Genomic DNA, 25,154 nt, shown 5'->3' with positions numbered 1-25,154 from the left:
TTATTTTTAATATAAAAATTAGTATTTATTTTATTATTTTATAATTTAATATATATCATACATAATTATTATATGATAATTATACTTTTATAATATGATAGAACTAAAATCATCAAAATAACAAATAAAACTAAAAATAATATATATAAATATTCAAGTAACAATTTTATATAACGATAATGTCAATATTATCAAAATAAATAATTAAAATCATACTTTAATTTTAATTTTAAATTAAAATTATTTTTTTATAACACATTATACCATCAAATATTTTAAAAAATAAATAAGCAAATAACATGTGTATTGCACAAGTCAACTGCTAATTTATAAACATATTTTATATATGAGTTGCAGGTCGGGGGTGGACTTGATACATTATTTCCAAGCTCGCCCATATTTACAATCGAGCTTAAAAAATTAGTCAATCTGGCCGTCAGGGCTAAAAATATAATCCCAAGTCCAAAAATTCATAGGCAGGCTTGGGCTGGGCCTTCAGGCATACGGTCAGCCCTTATACACAATATGATTCAGGCATACGTCCAGCCCTCACATACAATATGAGTACCTGTTTAAACGGATAATCATCCTTCACTATCACCACTACCACCACCACCACATCATGCCCCCAACACCACCACCACCTCTATTGGCAATTACTTTACGCGGCCATTTCACTTATTGGACCATACTCTGGAAATATGACAAGAAATTTCTCACTATTTTCAGACTATACAACACTAGTAACAAGAACAATGTTCAAGCTGAGGTTTATAAAATAAAAAAATAATAACAAAATTATAGTGGCAACTTTCATCCACTAATAGGGTTAAGACTCGAAAAAAGTAAATTTTCTACTTATAATGATTCAGAATTGACCACAAAAAATAGACTTGACTCTCAATCAGGAGCAGATCTCTCCAATTTTTTGTATGAAAGAAAAATTAGGATGAACCAGAAAGGCAAAAGCAAAACTGGGATCACATTTGGAAAAATTTGGCTTTGTCTACACGAAAATGACTTCAAATTTCGCACACGGGTTTGTTTCAATGTGACTTCTAAATTCAGCATCCCCTTCGAATTTGAAGGTATACAAAGCTTCCCTGTGTCTTACCAACAGGATATACACTGTAAATTTTGAGCTCATCTCCGCCTCTTATGCTCTCAGGTCTTTGCAGTTTCCAGATGGGTACGTGGTGTTTCAGAGACTTGAACTTCAGGAGTACGGCTGACTCCAAGGTCTTCAGAGTCAAATTTGATGACCTGCCAGAAAAGTCATGAATCACAACCCTTGTTCACAAGAATATGAAAGAGAATAGGGAAAAAAATCAAGTAAAATATTTCTTAGCGAGCAGTTGAATATTATGTTAGTTTTATCACAATTTCGAAAATAGAAGTTTTAAGACCTCCAGCAACACTGGCCAAAGACAGTAATCAAGTTGTTCAGTAGACTCAAGAACACCAAAGAGACCAACAAAACTACCCAAAATATATATATATATATATATATATATATATTATGTAATTATTAACACTTCGGATGAATGTCTAGAGAGATGCAAATTGACAGAAAAGAATTAAGCCAAGAAGCACAGATACAAACACGTAACATGACAATATTTAAAAAATACACGACATGACATGCAAAGGACAAATGCAAATATAATTATATATATATATTATATGTCATATATATATATATATAAATATTTATTTAAAGGTAATAAAAAATGAAACATAATATTAATGCCTAAAGTTTAAAGGACAATGGAGTGATAAGTATAAATTTATATATAGTTAATTACACTTAGCACCCCTATACGTTTACTATAATCTTACTTTGGTCCCTTCACTTTTAAGTGTGACATTCAACCCCCTATACTTTAAGTCAAGTAGCGAAGTCACCCCTCCGTGACTCCGTCCGTTTACCGTTAATAAGATTGGCGATGCTTGTCATGTGAACTAAATGTGACATTTTTTGGTCTCATTAGTGTCTCTACACTTGCATCAAAACCTCACTTTAGTTCTTACACTCACACTAAAATCTCACTTTGGTCCCTTCCCTTTTAATTTTCATTAACCTCATTAACAGTAAATGAACAGAAGGGTGACATTACAACTTGACATTAAGTAAAGGGTTGATTGTCATAATTGAAAGTGAAGGGCCCAAAGTGAGATTACAGTGAAAGTGCGAGAGTACTATGTGTAATTAACCCAATTCATAATGTTTTTCTTTTGTCACAATATCCTTTTAAGTTATGTTGTTCGAACTTTTAATGTATTTTATGTGTGTTTAAGTGACGAACATGGTGTTTAAGCAATGGACATGCATCGAAGTGTTTGAAGCGTGTCTAGGTCTAACATAATTTTTATTTAAATAAAAAAATAAAAAATAAAAAACAATATGATACATTTTGATGTGTCTGACACATGTCGAGAAGTTTTTGATAAGTATCGGTGTCCAACACAGACATGATACCTTTGTAGAAGTGTTTGTGCTTCTTAAGAATTAAGTGTCCTATTAGTGTTAAAATTCTCAAAACATTCAGTAGAGATATTGAATTATAGGTTTATATAGGGATATTTGTAATCAATGGAATTAATCCTCCATAAATAATAAAACGGTTTTAGAATTAAAACACACTAAATATAATAAATTTATTTTTACAATAATATATGACATAAAACATTTTGTAATGGTTAAGTATTCAAATATTATTGTTTTTATTAAAAATAGTCCAACACATGTAAATAGCAAAAATATCAAATGTTAATTCTAGCAAAAAACCCTTAATTTTGGTGATGTGTAGAGAAATTCTTGATACATGAACCCATCTAGCCATTCCAAAGGTCAAACTGATAAATTTAGAGAATATCAGATTAGGGAATGATTAGGATATCATCCCCTATTTATATTAATGAAGATCAATAATTACAAGGGAGCCCTAAGGCATAGAATAATTACAAAATAAGATCCCAAATAATAATATATTATTCTGACACTTCCTCTCAAGCCGGTGCGAAAATATCTTGCATGCCCAGCTTGCCTAAAATGTCATAAAAGGGCTTACTTCCAACTCCCTTAGTGAGGATGTCAGCAAGTTGTCCACCAGACTGCACAAAGAGAGTACATATCGTGCCATTAGTTTCTCCTTAATGAAGTGGTGATCAACCTCAACATGCTTTGTTCTGTCATGTTGAACCGGATTGTGAGCAATGTTGATAGTGCCTTATTATCACAATATAACCGCATGGAGTCTGTCTGATCAATACCTAAATCACTCAACAATAACTTGATCCATAAGAGCTCACACGCCCCTTATGCCATAGCTCTAAACTCAACTTCTGCACTTGACCTGGCAACCACATTCTGCTTCTTACTCCTCCAAGTAATTAGGTTGCCTCCAACAAAAGTGCAATACTCTGAAGTCGATCTCCTATCAGTTACTGATCCAGCCCAGTCAGCATCTGTATAGGCTTCCACACGAAGATGATCATACTTTGAAAAATAAAGACCCTTACCAGGAGCAGACTCCAAGTACCTCAAAATTCTCATGACAGCCTCGAAGTGAATTTGATGAGGAGCATGTATAAACTGGCTAACCATACTGACAACGACAGCAATATCTGAACGAGAGTGAGATAGATAAATGAGCTTACCCACTAATTGCTGATAGCTCTCCTTATCAACAGCTGCTCCTCCTTCATCATCCCTCAATTTCTGATTGGGTTCTAGTGGAGTGTCACAAGCCTTGCTGCCAAGCATCCCAGTTTCTTTCAAAAGGTCAAGTACATACTTCCTTTGTGAGATAAAAATCCCATCATTGGAGCGAGCAACTTCAATTCCCAGAAAATACTTTAAGCTTCCCAAGTCTTTGATTTCAAACTCACTAGCTAAATATTTCTTTAACAGAGGTATTGCCTCACTATCATCGCCTGCAAAAACTATGTCATCTACATAAACAATGAGTGTTGTAGTCTTACCACGTGAGGAATGTTTCACAAATAAGGTGTGATCTACCTGACTCTGTTTGAAGCCATATTTAAGCATAGCCTGAGTGAATCTCTCAAACCAAGTCCTTGGAGACTGTTTGAGACCATACAATGACTTCCGAAGCCTGCATACTTTGCCTTCTGTCTTATGATCCTCAAAACCAGGAGGAATGTCCATATATACCTCTTCTTCAAGGTCACCATGGAGAAAGGCATTCTTTACATCAAACTGATGAAGTGGCCAATCTATATTAGCTGTTAGAGAGAGAAGTACTCTGACCGAATTCATCTTAGCCACTGGTGCAAAGGTTTCCTTATAGTCAACGCCATATGTCTGAGTGAACCCTTTTGCCACAAGTCTAGCCTTATAACGCTCAATAGACCCATCCGCTTTGTGCTTCACAGTATACACCCATTTGCATCCCACAGGTCATTTGCCCTTAGGTAACTCAGTCAATTCCCAAGTGCCATTCTTCTTAAGTGTTTTCATTTTCTCAATCATGGCAAGTTTCCACTCAGAGGTAGCAACAGCATTCTGAAAATGATTAGGAATGCTAACAGAGGAAATATTTGACACAAACGCTCTATAGGAGGATGATAAATGGGAGTAGGACACAAAATTTGACATAGGATGTTAAGTACAAGATCTCACACCCTTTCTCTTGGTAATAGGAACATCAAGATCAATGGACTCAAGAGATTCAAAGTTACCTAGACTCTCATCAAAAGCAGGAGATGGCAGTGGAGGAGCAGAAGTGGTCTCTTGTATCCAGTTCACTTTCTGTCTGTCTTTGTCCCTGACATAAACTTGCCCTTCCCTATCCTGGGGGACAGTGGGTTCTGTAGTCCCAGTAAGAGGTGGTGGTACAAGAACAACTGGTTCCACCATAGGAATCACAGGAATCACTTCACACCAAGGCTCCTCCTGAAGGGAGGACTGTGACACCGGAGAGGACAAGAAATAGGATTGGGACTCAAAGAATGTGACATCCATGGACACAAACCACTTACGAGACAGAGGGTGGTAACACTTGTACTCTTTTTGAGTAGGAGAGTACCCTAGGAAAACACATTTGAGGGAGCAAGGTTCCAACTTTCCACGAGTAGGAGAGTGATTGTGGACAAAACAGACACAGCCAAATATTTTTGGCGGAATAGAAAACAAGAACTTGGAACCTAGGAGGACTTGAAGGGGAGCTTGCTTTTGCAAGACTTGGGTAGGAAGACGATTAATAAGATGGGCAGCGGTGAGAACAGCGTCGCCCCAGTAGAACTGAGGTACACTTATAGAAAAACACATGCACCGAGCCATATCAAGAAGATGACGATTCTTGCGTTCTGCCACCCCATTTTGTTGAGGAGTATTGGTGCAAGAGGTCTGATGGATAATGCCATGAGCAGAAAAATATTGCCCTAACCCAGAATCTATGTATTCCCCTCATTATCAGAATGGAAGATTTTGATAGTGGCTCCAAATTGAGTACAAATCATCTTATGAAAATTGCGAAACACAGTGAAAACCTCACTCGTCTTTCATGAGATACACCCAAGTAGTACGAGAAAAATCATCAATAAATGAAACAAACCATCGATGACCTTTCACAGACATAACACGAGATGGACCCCAGACATCAGAATGTATTAATGAAAAAGGAACTAAACTTTTATTAAAACTAGGAGCAAAAGAAGCTCTGTGTTGTTTTCCAAGTTGACAAGACTCACAAAAAAACTCAGACACATTATTGTTTGCGAAACCAGATAGAAATAAATGCTTAAGTAAATAAAAAGAAGGATGCCCAAGATGCTGATGCCACAGCCACAACCTGAGCCACCACCCACCACCAGGAGTCACCAGCCACCATCGGAGATAGTTCCTCTCTCTGTCGGCTCAAGCCGACTCCACCCTGAAGGGCTTCGGCTCAAGCCGAGAAGGGGGTGGGTTGATGACTGCCTAGGGTTTCGACTCACCCTTGTTGGTCGAAGTCAGCAACGAAAGCCCTTAGGGTTCGAAACTTACCTGGGTTGGTCGTCTGCTCTTGTCGTTTGCCCCGCTGACTGCCCTTGGTAGTCCCTCTGCCTCAGTCGACTTCCCCGATGCAGTCATCTCTTGATCCTGCTCAGTCGTCTCTCGTCCTTTGAGAGTATTCACTTCGTAAGTGTATCTCTTTTCTCTTGAAACGGAACCCGAACTCGAACCAGTGTATTTATTTACTCTTGAAACAGAACCAGACCAGAACCAGTTCTCTAAAAAAAAATAAAAAATAAAAAATAAAAAAAAAAGAAGAAGAAGAAAGAAAGAGGAAAATTATGGGTTGTTAAATCTTTATATTGTCATAGTGGTTGTTTGTTTTTCCCTTCCACCACCTCCTTCCGGGTTTGTGATTGGCACTAGTTTTGTTGAGGGTTCAGTAGTACAGTATCTATGGCAGATTCCACCAGTGTGTCGACACCTAAGAGTGAGAGTTCCATTATAAGTACTACTATGACTGATAACCCTAACCCTAGTAGTAAAATCACCACCTCTCCATTTAATGGTCAAAACTATCTAGCGTGGTCGCAGAGTTTGACTATATTTTTGAAGAGCAGAGGGAAGATGGGGTATGTTGATGGCAGGATATAAGCACCCAGCACCACTGACCCGGGTTATGACCAATGGAAGATTACCAACTCTTTGATTATGGGTTGGCTTATTCATTCGATGGTACCAGACATTGGCGAGGGCTACTTGTCTATGGAGACTGCCCAGGATGTTTAGGATGCTGTGGCCGCTACCTATTCCCGCAAAGGGAATTTCTCCCAGGCATTTGAGTTACGCCGCTCTATTGAGAGCTCTGTTCAGGGGGAGCAGTCGATTCTTCAGTACTTCACCTTCCTCACCAACAGCTGAAAACGCCTTGATCACTTGTAGGATTATAATCCTGTTTGCATTGCTGATTCAGTCGGGTAAAGGAAGTTTATTGCACAGGAAAGGGTCTTCAAGTTTTTGGCAGGGCTCAATGTGGAGTATGATCCGGTTCAGAGTCGGGTTCTGAGTATGGACACTCTTCCTTTACTTCAGGAGGCATTTGCCTATGTACAGAATGAGGAGAGTCACCGGTCTGCTATGATGTCCCCTGTCTCTATTGACCGCTCTGCATTACTATCTACTCCTAGGGATGGCCCTAGCCTGACTCCCATCCCTCCGTCTGCAGCCAAGGAATCTGTATTCTGTGATTACTGTAAAAAACCACGGCATACTCGTGAGACATGTTGGAAGCTATATGGGACTCCATCCGGGGGTCGAGGTGATCGGTCTAGTTTTAGAGGAGGTTGGTCAGGCCAATCTAGAGGACGGGCTTCTCATCCACGGGCTCATCAGTTTAATACCATTGATACACTTGATTCTACTTCTGCTTCCATTGGCCAGCCTTCTAATGATCTCTCTGGCATGACTACTCCTGAGCTTGAGGATGTTCTGCGTCACTTGCCGGATCGCTGGTCTTCTACTACTCTCAGTACATCTTCCTCGTCGTTTGCCCGCTCAGGTAACTTAGCCTCTTCTCTTTATGTTTTCCTGTCTCATAAGTCTTTGCCTTGGATTATTGATTCCGGTGCCTCCGATCATATGTCTGGATCTTCTGATCTTTTCTCTGCCTATAAGCCCTCTTCAGGTCAGGACAAAGTTAGGATTGCAGATGGTACTGTTTCTTCCATTTCTGGAAAATGTTTAGTCCATGTCACTCCTGCTATACCTCTATATTCTGTTCTTCATGTTCCCAATTTTTTTGTTAACCTGTTATCCTTAAGTCGTATTACCCAGGATTTGAATTGTAGTGTGACGTTTTTTCCTAATCATTTGTCTTTTTCAGGACCTTGTCACGAGGAGGACAATTGGCAGTGGTAGTGCAGCAAATGGTCTCTACTTCCTAGATCAACTTGACAAGCTTGCTCATTCTTCCACCCGGTGGATAATAGGAACAGTATGGGTAGATGGGTTTAGGTTTTAGGGTTAGGCTCTGATACCATGATAAATTTAGAGAATACCAGATTAGGGAATGGTTAGGATATCATCCCCTATTTATATTAATGAAGATCAATAAATACAAGGGAGTCCTAAGGCATAGAATAATTACAAAATAAGAACCCAAATAATAATATATTATTATAACACAAACTTCTGTAAGCATTAAGTGAATCAATATATATACAAACTTACATGTGTATTTACAAGTATTCAATGAAACAAATGATATTTACCTCAAGAAAATGGACTCCATCATAAATCTTTGTCTTTCCCTTACATATACATGATAGACGGTTTCTAAGCCTCTGGTGCACTTGCAGGGCCGTTTCTGAAAACCCGAGCTCTGTTCTTCTTTCTCACGGATCATTGTTGCCAAGTAAATGCATAGACGACAAGACGAGTGGACTGCTGCCAAAACAATGAGTGCTTTAAAAGAATTAGATGGGCCCTCAAACTTCCACCTGAAAAATAAACATCCAATCATTACCAGGGCTGCAAATGAACCAAGTTATTCGCAAGTTCAACTCGGTTAGGGCTCGACTCGGCTCGATCTGTTATGTAAATAAATGAGCTTGAGCTATATTTTTAGGCTCATTTAATAAATGAGCAAAGCTGGAGCTATGTTTATTATTTATTTACATAATAGGATAAATATATTATTTATGTATTAAATAATTTAAAATGTGTTACTTATTAACAGAGAATAATATATAACGATTTGAACGAGCTTGATTATCAAGCCAAATTTTTTTCTTTATTATCGAGCATCAAGCCGAGCTAAAGCATGATTATTATAAAGGAGCCAAGCCGAGCTCGAATTGGAATAATTTTCAAGTTGAGCTTGAGCCTTGCAAAGCTCGCCTCGGCTCGTTTGCAACCCTAATCACTGCCTAGATCTGTCCCTATTGGAAAAAACAAGCAGCAACTCCAAAGCACACACCCAAGGAACAAACAATAATTAAATGACATAGGCGTAGCAAAATACACAAGAACTATATATCATTCTAGTATAAAAAAGAAGTTCTCGAATACACGAGAAAAATAAAACCTTGAATTCACAAAAGAAAACTCTAAATATTATTGGTGAGTGTGTGTGTATGTGTGTGTGGCACTAAAGCTTACCTAAGTATTTATAATAAATGAAATCTTGGAAACCAACTGTACGGGGAGGAAATAATTCTCCATAATCCTGTTGACCAAGTCCACGCTCCTCCGTACGACGTCGCTTTATTACCTGAAAACACAAACGTGAGCTAGCCGGCGGGTGTGTGCCGGAAACCTCTCCGATGCCTAAGTCAGTAAGCTTGACAAATAGACAAAGTTTTATGTTCTCAGAAAGAATTGTGTTCAATTACCTCCTCTAAGGTGGTGCTTGTAAGCTTTTATAGGTTTCGAGTGGCATAATCCTAGTAGGACTTTTATTTCTCCATGCAGAGTCCTCCTAGGATTCATACTCCTAAGGATAATGCTTATCCTTTTACACCCTCCCCCACTGCTTAAACCAAGTGGGATGGTTTCCACTTTGGCCGAACTACTATATGACCGAAATAAGCTTGGCTATGCAGAGCCACAGAGAAGGCCGAACTGTCCTTAGCTCGGTCTTCTCCTCTAACTCCTTATCTCGGCTTTCCCCTGTTCAACCATGGTGTGTTTAGATCAAACTTCCAAGTAGCAAGTTCTGACCGACCTAACCAAATTATGACACGACCGGACTAAATGTAAGGCCGGACTTACTTCAAATTGCCACCGGACCGGAGTTGCTTTACACATTCTTGAACCGGAGTAACCACACCTCTCCTGGGCCGGAATAACTACACTTCTCCTGGACCGGAGTATCTATGCCTCTACTGTGCCGAAATATCACTACGGCTTCTTACCGATTCCTTCACACTTTGGGCCGCAGGGCCCAACTCACAGCTCGGCCCAATTCTTTTCCAAAAATTACCCTCTCAATTGCCCCTTAATTTCATCTGCACAGCATGACTGAGATTACAAATCCTTCAACCGAGCTGAAGTTCTACAAGTCTTTCCAGCCGAGATAAAAACCCTTCCGCGTATCCAGCAGAGCTAGTTCTACTCCGAGCGTTGCTTTATCCGGTCAAAACTTCTCTTCAATTACGACTGTACCGCTTCCCATTCCCTTGCCACGTGGCGGGCTCTGATAGGCTGTGAGCTGTTATCACGCCGCCTTCGTACTTCGAACTTTTTGAACAGTCCCGCCCCTTTTTGCCGCTTTTTTCTCTCTCCTCTTTCACAAAATAACCTTTCTTTTTCTTGAATCATTCACCTTCCATTCTTCATCTTCTCTCTCTGTGTTTTTGCTGTTCTTCCATTGCTTCTGAAGACTGACTTGGCTGCCACTTTCCCATCATCAGATCCCCCTTCTTCAACCTGGTAAGTAAACTCATTTTGCTTCCTTTATCTTGCTTTCGTATCTGTATAGCTTTGTTTTGTATGCTTTTTGCAAACATTTTCTTTCATTTGTCGCTTCGCTTCTGTACTTTTATGAAAATAATAGCAGAGCTCATACGTGCATGAACTTCTGTAAAAAACTTGCCTTAGATCCAAAATTAGGTAGCAACCGAACTAGGATCCTGTTTGCCCTAAATAGGCAGATCACTGTAGTCAATAACCGAACTAGAACTTGAAAGTCTCAAAGATTCACTAACGCCTGACTCACTTTAGCCGAAATAAGATCACCGAGTTTTGAACATATCAAACTAGGAACCTCGGTTTTCAACCGAACTAAGCTTTTGGGGCCAAGCCAGCTTTCTTAGTTTCTAAACCGAACTCAGAAAGCTGCCCCTAGAGGCTTAACCGAAGTAACTTTATTCACACTACAACCGCTTTAGGCCTCGGGGCTAAACCAGCTTTCTTAGTTTTTTAGACCGAACTCAGAAAGCTGCCCCTAGACGATAAACCGGTCTAACGAGCAAACTGCTCAAACCGAGCTACCAAACCTTTTGATGAACCGAGATAGAACCAGTTTTTTGAGGCCGAAGTAGGGCTCTTATACCTTGCTTTTAAATTGTAGCACGATCCAATGATCAGTGCTTTAACCCCCTCTGTTTTCTACTTTGCAGACTTAGGTTGCCCAGGCATTCCTTCTTGTGCCCAACCGAGCTACTTGAGTCCAATCTTCCGACCGAGATAACTTATTTAATAATTTATACCACAAATGGGTAAGTATAGGTATCTGGTAGATACCCCAGGTGGCATGGCCGAATTCCGAAGGGATTATGGCATTCCAGATGATGTCCACCTTACCCTAGCCAAAAAGGAAACCATTCCGTGGAACAACCAAGGCTTTGTCCCCTTTACTGTTTTATCTATTATAGAAACCGGACTAAGGTTCCCTGTCCAGCCTTTAATTTGCGAATTTCTTAGGCAAACCAGACTATGCCCAACCCATCTATCCACCAATACATACCGGATAATAATGGGTATTGCCGAGCTAAACCGCCAAGCAGGCTTGAACCTCGGTTTAGCCGAAATCTTCCACCAGTACTCCATAGGTTCCAAAGATGATGGCTGGGTTTATTACCTTAGGATACGCCGACGTAGAGAAAAGATAATCAAAGATACCCCGGATAAGGATGTTAATGACGACGACTTCTTCTGGGTATCGGGCAATTTTGAGGATCACCAAGCCCAAATCCCAGGCCGAAGTATTAACTGGAAGAAAGGAGAACCTGGTAAAGTTACTCCGGTTTTATGCATGTCTTTCTTTTACTTCGGTTTCAGGCATTATGACCGATCTAACAGTCGTATATTTTTTGCAGACTTGGCCCATCTTGCTTCCTACTATAGTTATCCACATCTGAACACACTTCGAGCCGCACTACGAATTAAAGAAAGAGGTTGGGCCAAGCTTCTAAGCTTCGAATCGACCTACCGATATAGCGGTCGTCGAAAGGCCCGAGTGACCAATTTCCTTCTAGAGGAAGCACCTGAACCGGACCCCAACTTGCCCGAAATACGACTTGTCCCACTAACAGCTGAAGAAGAGATGGCGAAGAAAAGCAGAGTGATGGTCCTTCTGACCGCAACAACCAGGGCCGAAGTGCAACCATCCTTAGAAACGCAGCCTGCCGTTGTGGCCCTCCCTTCTCAGCAACCTTCTTCATCTCGCCCTTCCAAACGTGCCCGATTAGCATCAACCGAACAGCAACTTGTCGATGAGGTCGAATCCATCCCCCAAAGTCCTCAACCTGCCCTCCAACCGGAGCAAACTGACCGAGCAGAATCTTCGAAATGGGCTCCGCAGCTGACCTTCAACGACCGAGACATCAAAGCTACTGATTCGGTTGTTGCCGAAAAAGATCATCTATTGGCTTTTAATCTGGCCAAAAGTGTGTGCCTCCCCAAGGACATGGAGCACCACCTCAAGCAATTGAACACCGAGATGAAGTCCATCCGGTCTACATCGAAGTCCATGATTTTGGTAAGTAGCTCTGTTCGTTTTTTCTTGTTTGAATTTTCCAACTTTTACTTCGGCTCAAGAGACTCTTCGTTTTGTCAAGCCTTACAGAAGAACAACGTAACTTACAAGAAAGTCCAGGAGCTTAGAAAAACCACAAGGCAGGCAATGGCTGAAGCCGAAGCAAAAGCGGCCGAGCTAGAAGAAGCCGAAAAGAAAATGGCCGAGCTACAAGCGGAGAACGGCCGTCTTACCGATCTGGTTAGTTCGGCCGAGGCAGAGAGGCAGAAAGCGGCTATTGCTATGAAGGACAAATATCTGCGCGAGCTGGTAAAACTTGAAAAGAGAAAAGATACCGAAATAAGCCAACTAAAAAAGAGCGTGGAGGCGGCCGAAAAGCAGGGTTACAAGCAGGGTTACAAGAAGGCGGATGAAGCATATGTGAAACAGTGCGATGCTGCCAAGGAGTTGTTCTTTAAGTGCGGCTGGAGGGCGGCCGTTGAGAAGCTCGGTCTTGATCCACAGACCGAGGTTTTCAACCCTCCAGCCTATTTTATACCGAGCTCTCTTGCGGACTACGCCAATGCTCTGCAACAAGAGTTTCTGGAAGAGTCAGAATCCGATGACTCCATTTCTGAAGATACTTCGGTCGATAATGTGGACCAGCCAGTCCGGTCGGAGCCCATTGTGGAAGACCTAACAGTTGGTCTTCCCAGTGAAACCGTGGTTCCAGCCGAAGTGACTCTCCCTATTGTGAATGAGCTCCCTCAAGAAACCGGTCTTCAAGTTGATGGTGATGCAGCTTTTGACGCCGAGATTGAAGATCTTTTTTCTTGATTTTTTCTTCTTTTCATTGTTGCTCTTTGCCGTTGTAACCGAACTATGAACCTCCTTTGTAATAGTTTCAATGAATGAAAAATTTTGCTTCAACTCTTGTTCCGGTTCTGATATGTATGTCTGTACTTTGTAATGCCTTCAGTTACTCCAACTGTTATTTCGATTTTGGCTAGTTAAACTACGCTTACTAGCTAACCACTCCTTAGCCGATATAATCACTTCGGCTGAGGAGTACAAAGTGTTTAATCTAGCCAATCCAGTTTCAGCCTTGCACTTACTTCGGCTGAAGAGTAAGAAGTGTTGGTTTATTCCAGCCAACCACTCTTCAGCCTTACACTTACTTCGGCTGAAGAGTAAGAGTTGGTTTATTCCAGCCAATCACTCTTCAGCCTTGCACTTATTTCAGCTGAAGAGTAACAAGTGTTGGTTTATTCCAGCCAACCATTCTTCAGCCATGCACTTACTTCGGCTGAAGAGTAACAAGTGTTGGTTTTTTCCAGCCAACCACTCTTCAGCCATGCACTTACTTCGGCTGAAGAGTAACAAGTGTTGGTTTATTCCAGCCAACCACTCTTCAGCCTTGCACTTACTTCGGCTGAAGAGTAACAAGAGTTGGTTTATTCCAGCCAACCACTCTTCAGCCTTGCACTTACTTTGGCTGAAGAGTAACAAGAGTTGGTTTATTCCAGCCAACCACTCTTCAGCCTTGCACTTACTTCGGCTGAAGAGTAACAAGAGTTGGTTTATTCCAGCCAACCACTCTTCAGCCATGCACTTACTTCGGCTGAAGAGTAACAAGTGTTGATTTATTCCAGCCAACCACTCTTCAGCCTTGCACTTACTTCGGCTGAAGAGTAACAAGAGTTGGTTTATTCCAGCCAACCACTCTTCAGCCATGCACTTACTTCGGCTGAAGAGTAACAAGTGTTGGTTTATTCCAGCCAACCACTCTTCAGCCTTGCACTTATTTCAGCTGAAGAGTAACAAGTGTTGGTTTATTCCAGCCAACCATTCTTCAGCCATGCACTTACTTCGGCTGAAGAGTAACAAGTGTTGGTTTTTTCCAGCCAACCACTCTTCAGCCATGCACTTACTTCGGCTGAAGAGTAACAAGTGTTGGTTTATTCCAGCCAACCACTCTTCAGCCTTGCACTTACTTCGGCTGAAGAGTAACAAGTGTTGGTTTATTCCAGCCAACCACTCTTCAGTCTTGCACTTACTTCGGCTGAAGAGTAACAAGAGTTGGTTTATTCCAGCCAACCTCTAAGTTAGTTTTTTCCAGCTAACTTAGAACAATGCTTGCAATATACCTAATCTTTACTAAGGCTAACTTTTATAAAGAACATCTTGTGCTGAAAAGAATTGCTTGTTTTATTGAAGGAAGAAAAAATTACACATGTTTGAAAAAAGAAAATCTAAAAGTAAAATAACTTGAGATTGGCCGTGTTCCATGGCCTAGGGATTGCTTTGCCATCCTTGTCTTCTAGGTGGTATGCCCCTTTGCCTGCTAACCCAACCACCTTATAAGGACCTTCCCAGTTTGGGCCTAACTTGCCATCTCCTGGGTTTGAGGTGTTTCCCATTACTTTGCGCAGTACCCAATCGCCTATCTTGAATTGTCTTGGATGCACCTTTTTGTTGTATTTTCTGATTAACTCTCGTTGGTATGTGGTAATGTGAACCAGTGCTCTTTCCCTTCTTTCCTCTGCAAGGTCCAGTTCTAATGTTATGGCTTCTCCATTCAAGTAAGGATCAAAATTCTCGCTTCGAATTGTGGGGAGGCCAACTTCTGGTGGGATTACTGCTTCTATTCCATAGGCTAAGGAGAATAGTGTTTCTCCTGTTGATCGCCGAGGTGTGGTGCGGTAAGCCCATAAAACATGAGGAAGTTCCTCCGCCCACTTGCCTTTTGCTTTCTCTAGCCTTTTCTTTAGTCCATCCAAGACAACTTTATTTGATGCTTCTGTTTGCCCATTTGCTTGAGGATATGCCGGTGTAGAATTGTAGAACTCTATCTTGTACTCTTCACAAAAGCTTCTGAAGATTCTCCCGTCGAACTGAGTACCATTGTCTGAGATCAGTGCTTTTGGTATGCCAAACCGAGTGATGATATTCTGCCAAACAAACTTCTTCACGTCTTTCTCTTTGATTGATGCCAACGCTTCTGTTTCCACCCACTTTGTGAAGTAGTCTGTTGCTACGAGAAAGAACTTCCTGCCGCCGGGCGCTGTTGGAAGTGGTCCTACTATGTCCAAGCCCCACATTGCGAAAGGCCATGGGCTTGTCAGTGGTAGGAGTTCTCTTGCTGGTTGATGTATTTGGTGCGCGAATTTTTGGCATTTCTCACACTTTTTCACATATTTCTCTGAGTCTGCTTGCATATAGGGCCACCAATATCCTTGCGAAATAGCCCTGTAAGCGAGCGACCTTCCCCCTTGATGACTTCCACACACCTCTTCGTGTATTTCAAACAAGAATGCTTCTACTTTGCTGGGATGAACGCACTTGAGGTAAGGCCCAGAGAATGACTTCTTGTATAATGCCAAAGATGGAGATAGCCAAAATCGCTGTGACTTTGCCCTTATTCTGTTGGCTTCTTTTTTCTCTTCCGGTAGGATGCCGTCTTTTAGGAACAGGATGATGGGATCCATCCAAGAAGGGCCTAATTCTGTGCAACATACTTCTTCTGCTTCGGGGTCTTCTATGCTTGGTCTTGGTAAGAAGTCGATGAGTAATGGATGAGGGATTGATGTATCTGCCATTGAGGCAAGGCCTGCTAGTTCGTCCGCTCGGCTGTTTTCCTCCCTGCCAATTTGTTCTATCCTTACTACATCAAATTTCTTGATCTCTGTTCTGACTAACTCTTGGTACTTGGCCATTCTGTCGTCCTTTGCTTCGTATTCGCCAGAAATTTGGTTTACCACCAGCAGAGAGTCACTGTATACCATTAGTTCGGTGGCCTTCATGTAGTATGCCGACTTGAGTCCTGCGAGAAGCGCCTCATACTCCGCTTCATTGTTGGATGCTGGGAAGCCAAGGTTGATTGCTTGCTCTACAATCAGGCCGTCTGGAGAGATGAGGACTATGCCAAGCCCTGCACCATGTCGGTTGGATGCTCCATCGACAAAGAGCTTCCACATCTCTCTAACGAATAACTTCCAGTAAGTGGAAGGATCAGATGATGTCGTGGGGTCTAGAATGGTGTTTTCTTCAAGGTCCATGTTGGCTGTCTGCCCTTCGTCCTCTGTTTGAACTGCTGGTGAGCCTTTGTTTGTCTCTTCCTTGTTGTCCTTAGTATGGTCTGCCCTGGTGCTTGATTGACTACCTTCTACTAGGGGTTGCGCTATTCCGGCGTCAACTTCTGTCCCTAGTTCGGTTATGTCAGTTAAGTCGACTGGGCAGATATGATGACTTCTAGGAGTAAACTCTGCGACGAAGTCTGCCAAAGATTGGGCTTTTATTGTGGTCTTGGGTTGGAACTTGATGTCGAATTGTCCCAACTCTATGCCCACTTCAAAATTCGCCCACTAAAGTTCGCCCTTTCAAACAGAGCTTTTAATGGAAAGGCTGTGAGGACGACTATGGTGTGGGCGTGAAAGTAGTGCGCCAATTTTCTGGATGCCATCATTAATGCTAATGCTAGTTTCTCCAAGGGCAAGTACCTTGTTTCGGCTCCCAACAATGTCTTGCTGACATAAAAGATGGGCAAGTGTTGTATTCCTTCTGCACGAACCAACACTGCACTGACTGCGTGCTGAGAGACTGCCAGGTACAAAAAGAGTTCTTCACCAGGTACTGGAGTAACAAGTAGTGGTGGGGAAGACATGTACTCCTTCAAGCTTTCCAGAGCTCGGTCGCATTCTTCATCCCACTCAAATTTGGCCATTAAAGCTTGGAAGAATGGTCGTAGTCTGTCTGATGACCTGCTTATGAACCGGTTGAGCGCAGCTGCCATACCAGTGAGATGCTGTACTTCTTTGACTGAGTTTGGTCTCTCCAACTCCTGGATTGCTTTAATCTGAGAGGGGTCTGCTTCTATACCTCGGTTGGTCACCAGGAAGCCCAAGAATTTGCCAGATCCAACTCCGAATGCGCATTTGGACGCATAGAGGCGCAACTTGTGTTTCTTCAGGATCTGGAACATCTCGCCTAGATCTTTAAGATGGTCATTCTCATCCTTGCTTTTGACCACCATGTCGTCGATGTAGGCCTCCATTGTTCTGCCTAACAATGGTTCAAACATCTTGGTGACCATCCGTTGGAATGTCGCCCCTGCGTTTTTTAGGCCAAAGGGCATGACCTTGTAGCAATATAATCCCCTTGGTGTCGTGAAGGATGTGACCTCCTGGTCTGGTTCATGCATGGCGATCTGGTGGTAGCCTCTGTATGCATCCAGAAAGCTAAGTCGGTTATGCCCTGCCGTTAGGTCCACCAGTTGATCTATCCTTGGTAGAGGAAAGCTATCTTTTGGGCACGCCTTGTTGACTGTTTTGTAGTCGACGCAGACAGGCCATTTACCATTCTTTTTTGGCACTACGACTGTGTTTGAGATCCATTTTGGGTAGTGCACTTCTTTAATTGCTCCTGCCTCCAGCAGGTTGCCTACCTCTTCTGCCACTATTTCGGCGTAGTGGAGTGTCGATCTGCGTGTGCGTTGAATGACTGGTCTGGCGGATGGGTGGACATTGAGTTGGTGACTAATGAAGTTTGGATCAATGCCTGGCATGTTGTAGGGCGTCCAGGCAAACACTTCGATGTTAGAGGTCAAGAATTCCAAGACCTCTAATCTCTCAGCGCTGGACAACGATGAGCCAAGCAAGAAGAACTTATCCGGGTTCTTCTCATCTATTTTTACCTCCACCAATTCCTCCACCGCTTTCTGATCAGCCTCTTTACCGACGTCCGCGAATAGTTCATTACTTTCTGGTTCTTCCACCGAATGAACATATCCTTTGGCAGCGCGGCTGCCATTCACCGTGGCGAAACATTGTTTTGACATGATCTGATCTCCATAGACTTCTTCAATTATACCGGTGTCGTTGGGGAACCTCATTACCTGATGGTATGATGACGCTACCGAACGCATGGCATGCAGCCATGTTCTGCCCAAGATGATGTTGTAGGTGGAGGGGACCTTCAATACCCAGAACTCCACTTGTTTCGTTACACTCCCTGCTCTGACTGGAAGAATTATTTTGCCGACAGGCCACTCTGGCATGGAGTTGAATCCAATCAGGGGAGAAACTGCAGGCGCCAAGTCTTTGTCTTGCAGCTTCAGCTGTTTGAATGTTTCGTAGTACATGATCTCACATGAACTACCCTGGTCGATCAGAATCCGCTTGACGTCAAAATCTTTGACTCGGAGAGTGACAACCAGAGCATCATTGTGAGGACAGTATATTCGATCCAGGTCTTTATCCGAAAAAGACATGACGTTTGTTGCCTCTGTCTTCCCTTTCTTGGTGGTAGGTTGGGCACCTAGCACTTCTCTAAAGTGCTCAGCCTTTTTGATTGACCCTCTGAGCTCGCATACGCACTCAGGTTCAAAAACTCCATGTATGACATTGATAATACCTTGAGGCGGTGCATCAATTGGCATTCCGTTGGGATGGTTATTATGATCTTGGAGGGCTGGTTGCGTCCTTCCTTCAATATATTTGTCCAAGTGGCCTGCTGCCACCAACTCTTCCAAGTGTTGTCTTAACGGTGTGCAATTCTCAGTTCGGTGCCCCTTTCTTTGTGGAAGGTGCACCGTGATCTGTCGTCGTAATCTTTCTGAGCTTCCCCTAGCTTGGCTGGCCACTTGACGAAAGGCTCATCTTTTATTTCGTTCAGAATCCGATATATTGGTTTTTTGAACACCGTTGTTATGGCAGTGCGGATTCTCGACCATCTTTTGTCTGGGTCTTCTCCGTTATCTCGTCTGCCACGCCCGTTTTTATTCTGCCGATCTACTGCATTGACCTTTGCTGAGGTCTTCTTTTCTGGTACTGCGGTTGCACTAGATTTTGCTTTGGCACGTGCGCCATCCTCTTCTACCCTGATGTGCTGATGCACTCTCTCCATCAGGGCTTCCATGGTAAGGGGTGGCGTCATGGTGATCGAGTCCCTTAGTCTGTTTCCGACTGGAAGGCCTCTTTTATATTGCGCAATGGCTAGATTGGTGGGGCAATCTCCAATCTGGTTGAATGTCTCCCAGTAGCGACTGTTGTAAGATCTGAGGGTCTCTTTTTCACCGATGTCGATGGAGAGCAACTGGTCTATTTCCACCGGCGTTTTAGTGTTTGTTCGAAACCTTGTTACGAACGCTTCTGCCAATTGGGCCCAGGAGGCTATGCTGCCCTCTGGGAGCTTTTCGAACCAAGTCAAGCCTAGGTCGCCAAGGCTTGACGGGAAGAGTATACACATTAAGGCCTCGTTTCGCCTGTACACAGCCATGACTTGGCGAAAGTGGCTCAAGTGTGAATATGGGTCCGTCTTCCCTTCATATGTAGTGAATTTTGGCTGAAGGAAGCCTGATGGTAGGGATGCGTTTTCAATTGCGGGAACAAACGGTGAAGTCTGTAGTCTTGCTAAGGCTTTGTCCGTTGGTTCATATGCTGGGCGCGGTATTGGCATTCCAACCTCGACGCTTCCATGCGTCCGAGGAGCCAACCGTTGTAAGGCAGAGACTCTGTGTGGATCGCGTGCCCTGGCATCCTCCTTGCATCGTGCTTTTTCTTCGAGCACGGTTCGTAAGTCGGATGACCTGGGCAGCTCTGTCTGTCTAGATCTGGTTTGGTGTGAGTGCGAAGGCCAATACGTGCTTCCTTCAGTGTATGATCTTTCGGATCTCGTCCTCTCAGACCTGGAGTGACGAGTTCTGGAGGATAAGGAATGAGTGTCGCCTGTCCTGAGGCTTCTGCTCTCTCTGTGGGAGGGTGTAGTATTCCTACTACGATTCTCTGAGTGGCGAGGGGGCGTCTTGTGCTTGCGCCCCTCTCCTGTCGCCACATCTTTAGTCTTCATCTGGCGTTTCAAAGCCTCCATGTCCGCCGCCATCTTCCGAATTAGTTCATCTTGCTCCTTCACGCGATCTTCCAGGGCTTAAGGATCAATCCTCCTCTTTTGCCTGTCAGGACTTTGAGAGTGACGAGGGCTGTTATTCCGCCTTCCCCTGCCACTCCTCCTGGAGTTATGTTGTTGGGGCTCCAGATCTGCCATAGGAGGGACAGAGGGTAATCCTTCTCGCCTTGCGCCCCCGTCTGGAGTTAGCCCGTCGACGGCGGACTGCGGTAGTTCTTCAATGTGTGCCATTGATTGAGAAAAGGAGAAGCTTAGTCAAGAGGTTTTTGTTCTTGTCTGTTTCTTCCCACAGACGGCGCCAATTGTACGGGGAGGAAATAATTCTCCTCGTATAATCCTGTTGACCAAGTCCACGCTCCTCCGTACGACGTCGCTTTATTACCTGAAAACACAAACGTGAGCTAGCCGGCGGGTGTGTGCCGGAAACCTCTCCGATGCCTAAGTCAGTAAGCTTGACAAATAGACAAAGTTTTATGTTCTCAGAAAGAATTGTGTTCAATTACCTCCTCTAAGGTGGTGCTTGTGAGCTTTTATAGGTTTCGAGTGGCATAATCCTAGTAGGACTTTTATTTCTCCATGCAGAGTCCTCCTAGGATTCATACTCCTAAGGATAATGCTTATCCTTTTACACCCTCCCCCACTGCTTAAACCAAGTGGGATGGTTTCCACTTTGGCCGAACTACTATATGACCGAAATAAGCTTGGCTATGCAGAGCCACAGAGAAGGCCGAACTGTCCTTAGCTCGGTCTTCTCCTCCAACTCCTTATCTCGGCTTTCCCCTGTTCAACCATGGTGTGTTTAGATCAAACTTCCAAGTAGCAAGTTCTGACCGACCTAACCAAATTATGACACGACCGGACTAAATGTAAGGCCGGACTTACTTCAAATTGCCACCGGACCGGAGTTGCTTTACACATTCTTGAATCGGAGTAACCACACCTCTCCTGGGCCGGAATAACTACACTTCTCCTGGACCGGAGTATCTATGCCTCTACTGTGCCGAAATATCACTACGGCTTCTTACCGATTCCTTCACACTTTGGGCCGCAGGGCCCAACTCACAGCTCGGCCCAATTCTTTCCCAAAAATTACCCTCTCACCAACCAATCTAAAAATTTGGAAACATAAATCAATCAAATTAAGAAACCTAATAAATCTAGGATATTCCATACTAAATTACAAGAATCCTAAGCAAATACTATATCAAAAAAATTTTAAAATAAAAATATAGAAACTTCTAAAATATTGTCCTACATCATCAAGGCATTTAGCTTCTTATATTATAGGGCAAATTATACTGATAATCCCTTCATTTTGCTCCTTGTGTCATTTTGATTATTTTGGTCATTACACTTTCAATTAACTCAATTTTGACCCTTAGTTTTAGATTTTGTATCAATTTAGTCCAATTGATAACGCCATCAGGGTTTTTGATAGAAAATGATCACTAAATTGGTTGAAATTAACTCACTAAGTTGTTCAAATTTACAATCTTACCCATATAAATATGTCACATGTTGCTCATGGGCACATTTTTCATTAAAAAAAAGCTTTACTGTTGTAATCTATTGGATCAAATTGAGACAAAATAAAAAATTTAGTGCAAAATTGAGCTAATTGACATTACAAGGACTAAAATGATACAACAGCCAAAGTATAAGGACTATTAGTGTAATTTGCCCTATATTATATTTCAATCAAAAGTGTGGCGAACAGTCATAAATTGATATTTACCTTACTGATTGATTGTATGCATCGGGGTTTTTAGCAAGGTATTCCATGGTCTTGGCAACTGAGTTGGCATCTTCCAGCTCCCTAATATGTAGAAATGAACTGGGTGAAGAAGCAAAATATTGGATATTTGGTGCACCAACAACCACAGGAACAGAACCTAAAGATTTTTGACAAAATTTCCAATTATCAGCATTATTAAACATATTGAAGAATTTTTTAAGTAATCCTGAAAATAAAAATTTCCCATAATGCATCTGAACTAATTATTGCATAATTCATGTATCAAAAAGTATTCACAAATCCCAATCATAACATATAAAGTAATCTTTTGGAATTACTTCAGCTACATTTTTTTTTTTTTTTTTAAAAAAAATTTTGGTCTGACAGATGTGGTTAAATAACTCCAATCACCCCAACTAGTTCAAGGTGAAAAGCATATGTTCCTTTTTTCTTTTTTCTTTTTTAACAGGATTGTTATTCCTGCCACAAAGTAATAATTGATTTTCTCAGACTTATTCCACGGATTAGCAATACTTGCCAGCTCAAGCAGCAGCAACACCAGTTTCACCAACTAGTTTTGAGCAACTTTCCAGACTGGTTTTGCATTTACAGTTTCAAAGAGTGGTGAGTTCTAGGATTCAGAGTTGGCATCTAGGCAAGAGCGGGGTTAGGTATAACCATATGGAGGCTGATCCCATCAAATTTAAATTAATGAAGTAGATATACATAATGTGTTCACTAATTTTAACAAGAATTTTTCATGTGACCCCATCGAATTAATGAAAAAGCATGTGAAAATAGGATTTTTGGGGTACCAATTGAGGTCAATCTAATCTTTTAACTCACTACTTCGGAGTCAATTTAGGAACAAGCGAAAAAAAAATTAAATTAAATTAAGGCTTAGTTTTCTGAAATCGGGGCAAATTGAATTGAGTTGAAATTAAACACTCTGAGTACTTATACCATGCCTGGCACATGGCGAGCCCTATGGGCGCCACGTCATTAACACCATACCCTCATGTGGCAGACCTCTGAGGTACCATAACGTCCTCACAAGACTAATTGGGGTTATATCCCTAGCTTAAGCGGGGCATACACACCACCAAATATGGATACACAACTCACTAGCTCAGCTACTGCCCGAACAAGCAAGAGCTCCAAAGTGAATGAATGAAAGTATGAAGAACTCGATGTGGCTCGTGGCAAACACAGCAGAGCCAAGCTCACCCGCTCAACAACACCATGGCTCACCTAAAGCCTTCACTCTCCATGGTCCTTCATACTTCATTCTCGTAAGGAACTCTTAAGAGTGACATCTTGCTACAAGTCAACCTCGCTCAGTTGCAGCATAGCCTAGCCCTTGGCTCATCTATGTCTCCCTTCTATGCTCATTTCACTCCCCAAGTGAGGATCACTTGCAACTATTACAGCCATCACTTGGCTGCCTACGCTTGGAGCAGGGCTTAGGCATACTGCTCAAGATCATTAGAAGACTGTAGATTGGAGGCTAGGACCACGAGTTCATCAAGGTTGTCTAGTTCTCTCCCTGGGAAGAGAGCTCCACATTGACTAGTCTTAGAGAGAGAGGACATTAACCTTACACAAACACCTGCTACATACCATGATACTCCTCCCGATGCAGCAGTAGAGCTGATATCACCACCTGGTCCAGCTAAGGGCATATACATACCATCAAGTATGGATAATCAACTCACTAGGGTAGCTGCCGCCCTAGCAAGCAAGAACTCCAAAGTGAATTAGTCAAACTATGAAGAGCATGACGTGGCTTGAGGCATACACAGCAGAGTCAAGCATGCCTGCTCAACCATAGACTGCTCAATGGCACCATGGCCCACCATGCTCCTTCATATCTCATTCTCACAGGAAACACTCGAGAATGACCATCTCACTACAAGTCACCCCTGCTCAACTGTAGCATAGCCTGGCCCTTGGCTCGCCTATGTCTCCCCTATGTACTCATTTCACTTCCCAAGTAAGGATCACTTACAATTGTTACAACAATCATTCGGCTGCCTAGGTTAGGAGTAGGGATTAAGCATCCACCGCTCAGAATCATTAGAGGACTGTAGATTGGAGGCTAGGACCACAAGTTCGTCAAGGTTGCCTAGTTGTCTCCCTAGGAAGAAAGGTCCACCTTGACTAATCTTCGAGAGAGAGGATGTTGACCCTACACTCACCCTTGGACGGTTACCTCACACTCACTCCTGCCGAATAGCATATCTGCCCCTACAACTCCTATGATATAGCATTCCCAAGTTCTAAACATAGGATGCAACAGTAGGGTTGATATCACCAACTTGTCCGACTAAACAAAACTTGCCATGTATCCTCGGGTAGCTTGGGCTTCAATACACATGGAATCTGTAAGATAAATTGATAGAGAGATGTAAAATAAATTGATAGAGAGAGAATAAATTGTATGTTTTATTGATTGATATATGTTATGGTGTGTTGAGCTCTCTCCTTTATAGAGGAGAGGGAGAACAATTACAAACCGAAAGTAGAAGCACAAACCAAACAACATTATTAAAGGTACATTATTAAAGCATACTAATTATTATACTAACCTAATTATTAAAGCAACATTTTACATATTATATTCTAACAGCCCCCCTCAAACTCAAGGAGGATAGGAACCAACCAACTTGAGTTTGGAGAGAGTAACAAAATAGAAAAAAATAAAATAAAATAAAAATAGGATATGAGACACTGTATGGTCGTGTCAGACCGTTGTAGAAGACACTGTATAGTCGTGTCGGACCGTTGTAGCAGCTAACTGGAATTAATGTCGGGACAGGTTATGGAGTCTTGCCGGACCCATGTAAAAGTTAACCGGAATCAATGTCGGGACAGTTTACGGAGTCTTGCCGGACCCATGTAAAAGCTAACCGGAATCAATGTCGGGACAGTTTACAGAGTCTTGTCGGACCCATGAAGGAGCTAACCGGAATCAATGTCGGGACAGTTTACAGAGTCTTGTCGGACCCATGAAGGAGCTAACCGGAATCAATGTCGGGACAGTTTACAGAGTCTTGTCGGACCCTTAAAAAGTCGCACCCTCAAAAGGTGTGCCCAATCTG

The 25,154-nt window shown here is 42.5% G+C and overlaps 1 protein-coding gene across 1 annotated transcript in view; it reads right to left on the bottom strand.

Annotated features, from left to right (window-relative positions):
- Positions 1-700: 700 nt before the first annotated feature.
- LOC114264036 (glycoprotein 3-alpha-L-fucosyltransferase A) overlaps positions 701-25,154 on the bottom strand; it is a 69,237-nt gene continuing 44,783 nt past the window's right edge. Inside the window, 2 exon segments of the mRNA XM_082920343.1 lie at positions 701-1,106; positions 1,108-1,263. Coding sequence (XP_082776469.1) covers positions 1,007-1,106; positions 1,108-1,263 — 256 coding nt within the window. The 3' untranslated portion in view covers positions 701-1,006.

The sequence above is a fragment of the Camellia sinensis genome, chromosome 3 (genome assembly GCF_055761805.1).
Source record: "Camellia sinensis isolate YWXY chromosome 3, ASM5576180v1, whole genome shotgun sequence".
NCBI lineage: Eukaryota > Viridiplantae > Streptophyta > Magnoliopsida > Ericales > Theaceae > Camellia > Camellia sinensis.
The sequence above is the reverse complement of the archived record's forward strand: the minus strand, read 5'-3'. Positions and strand labels throughout refer to the sequence as shown.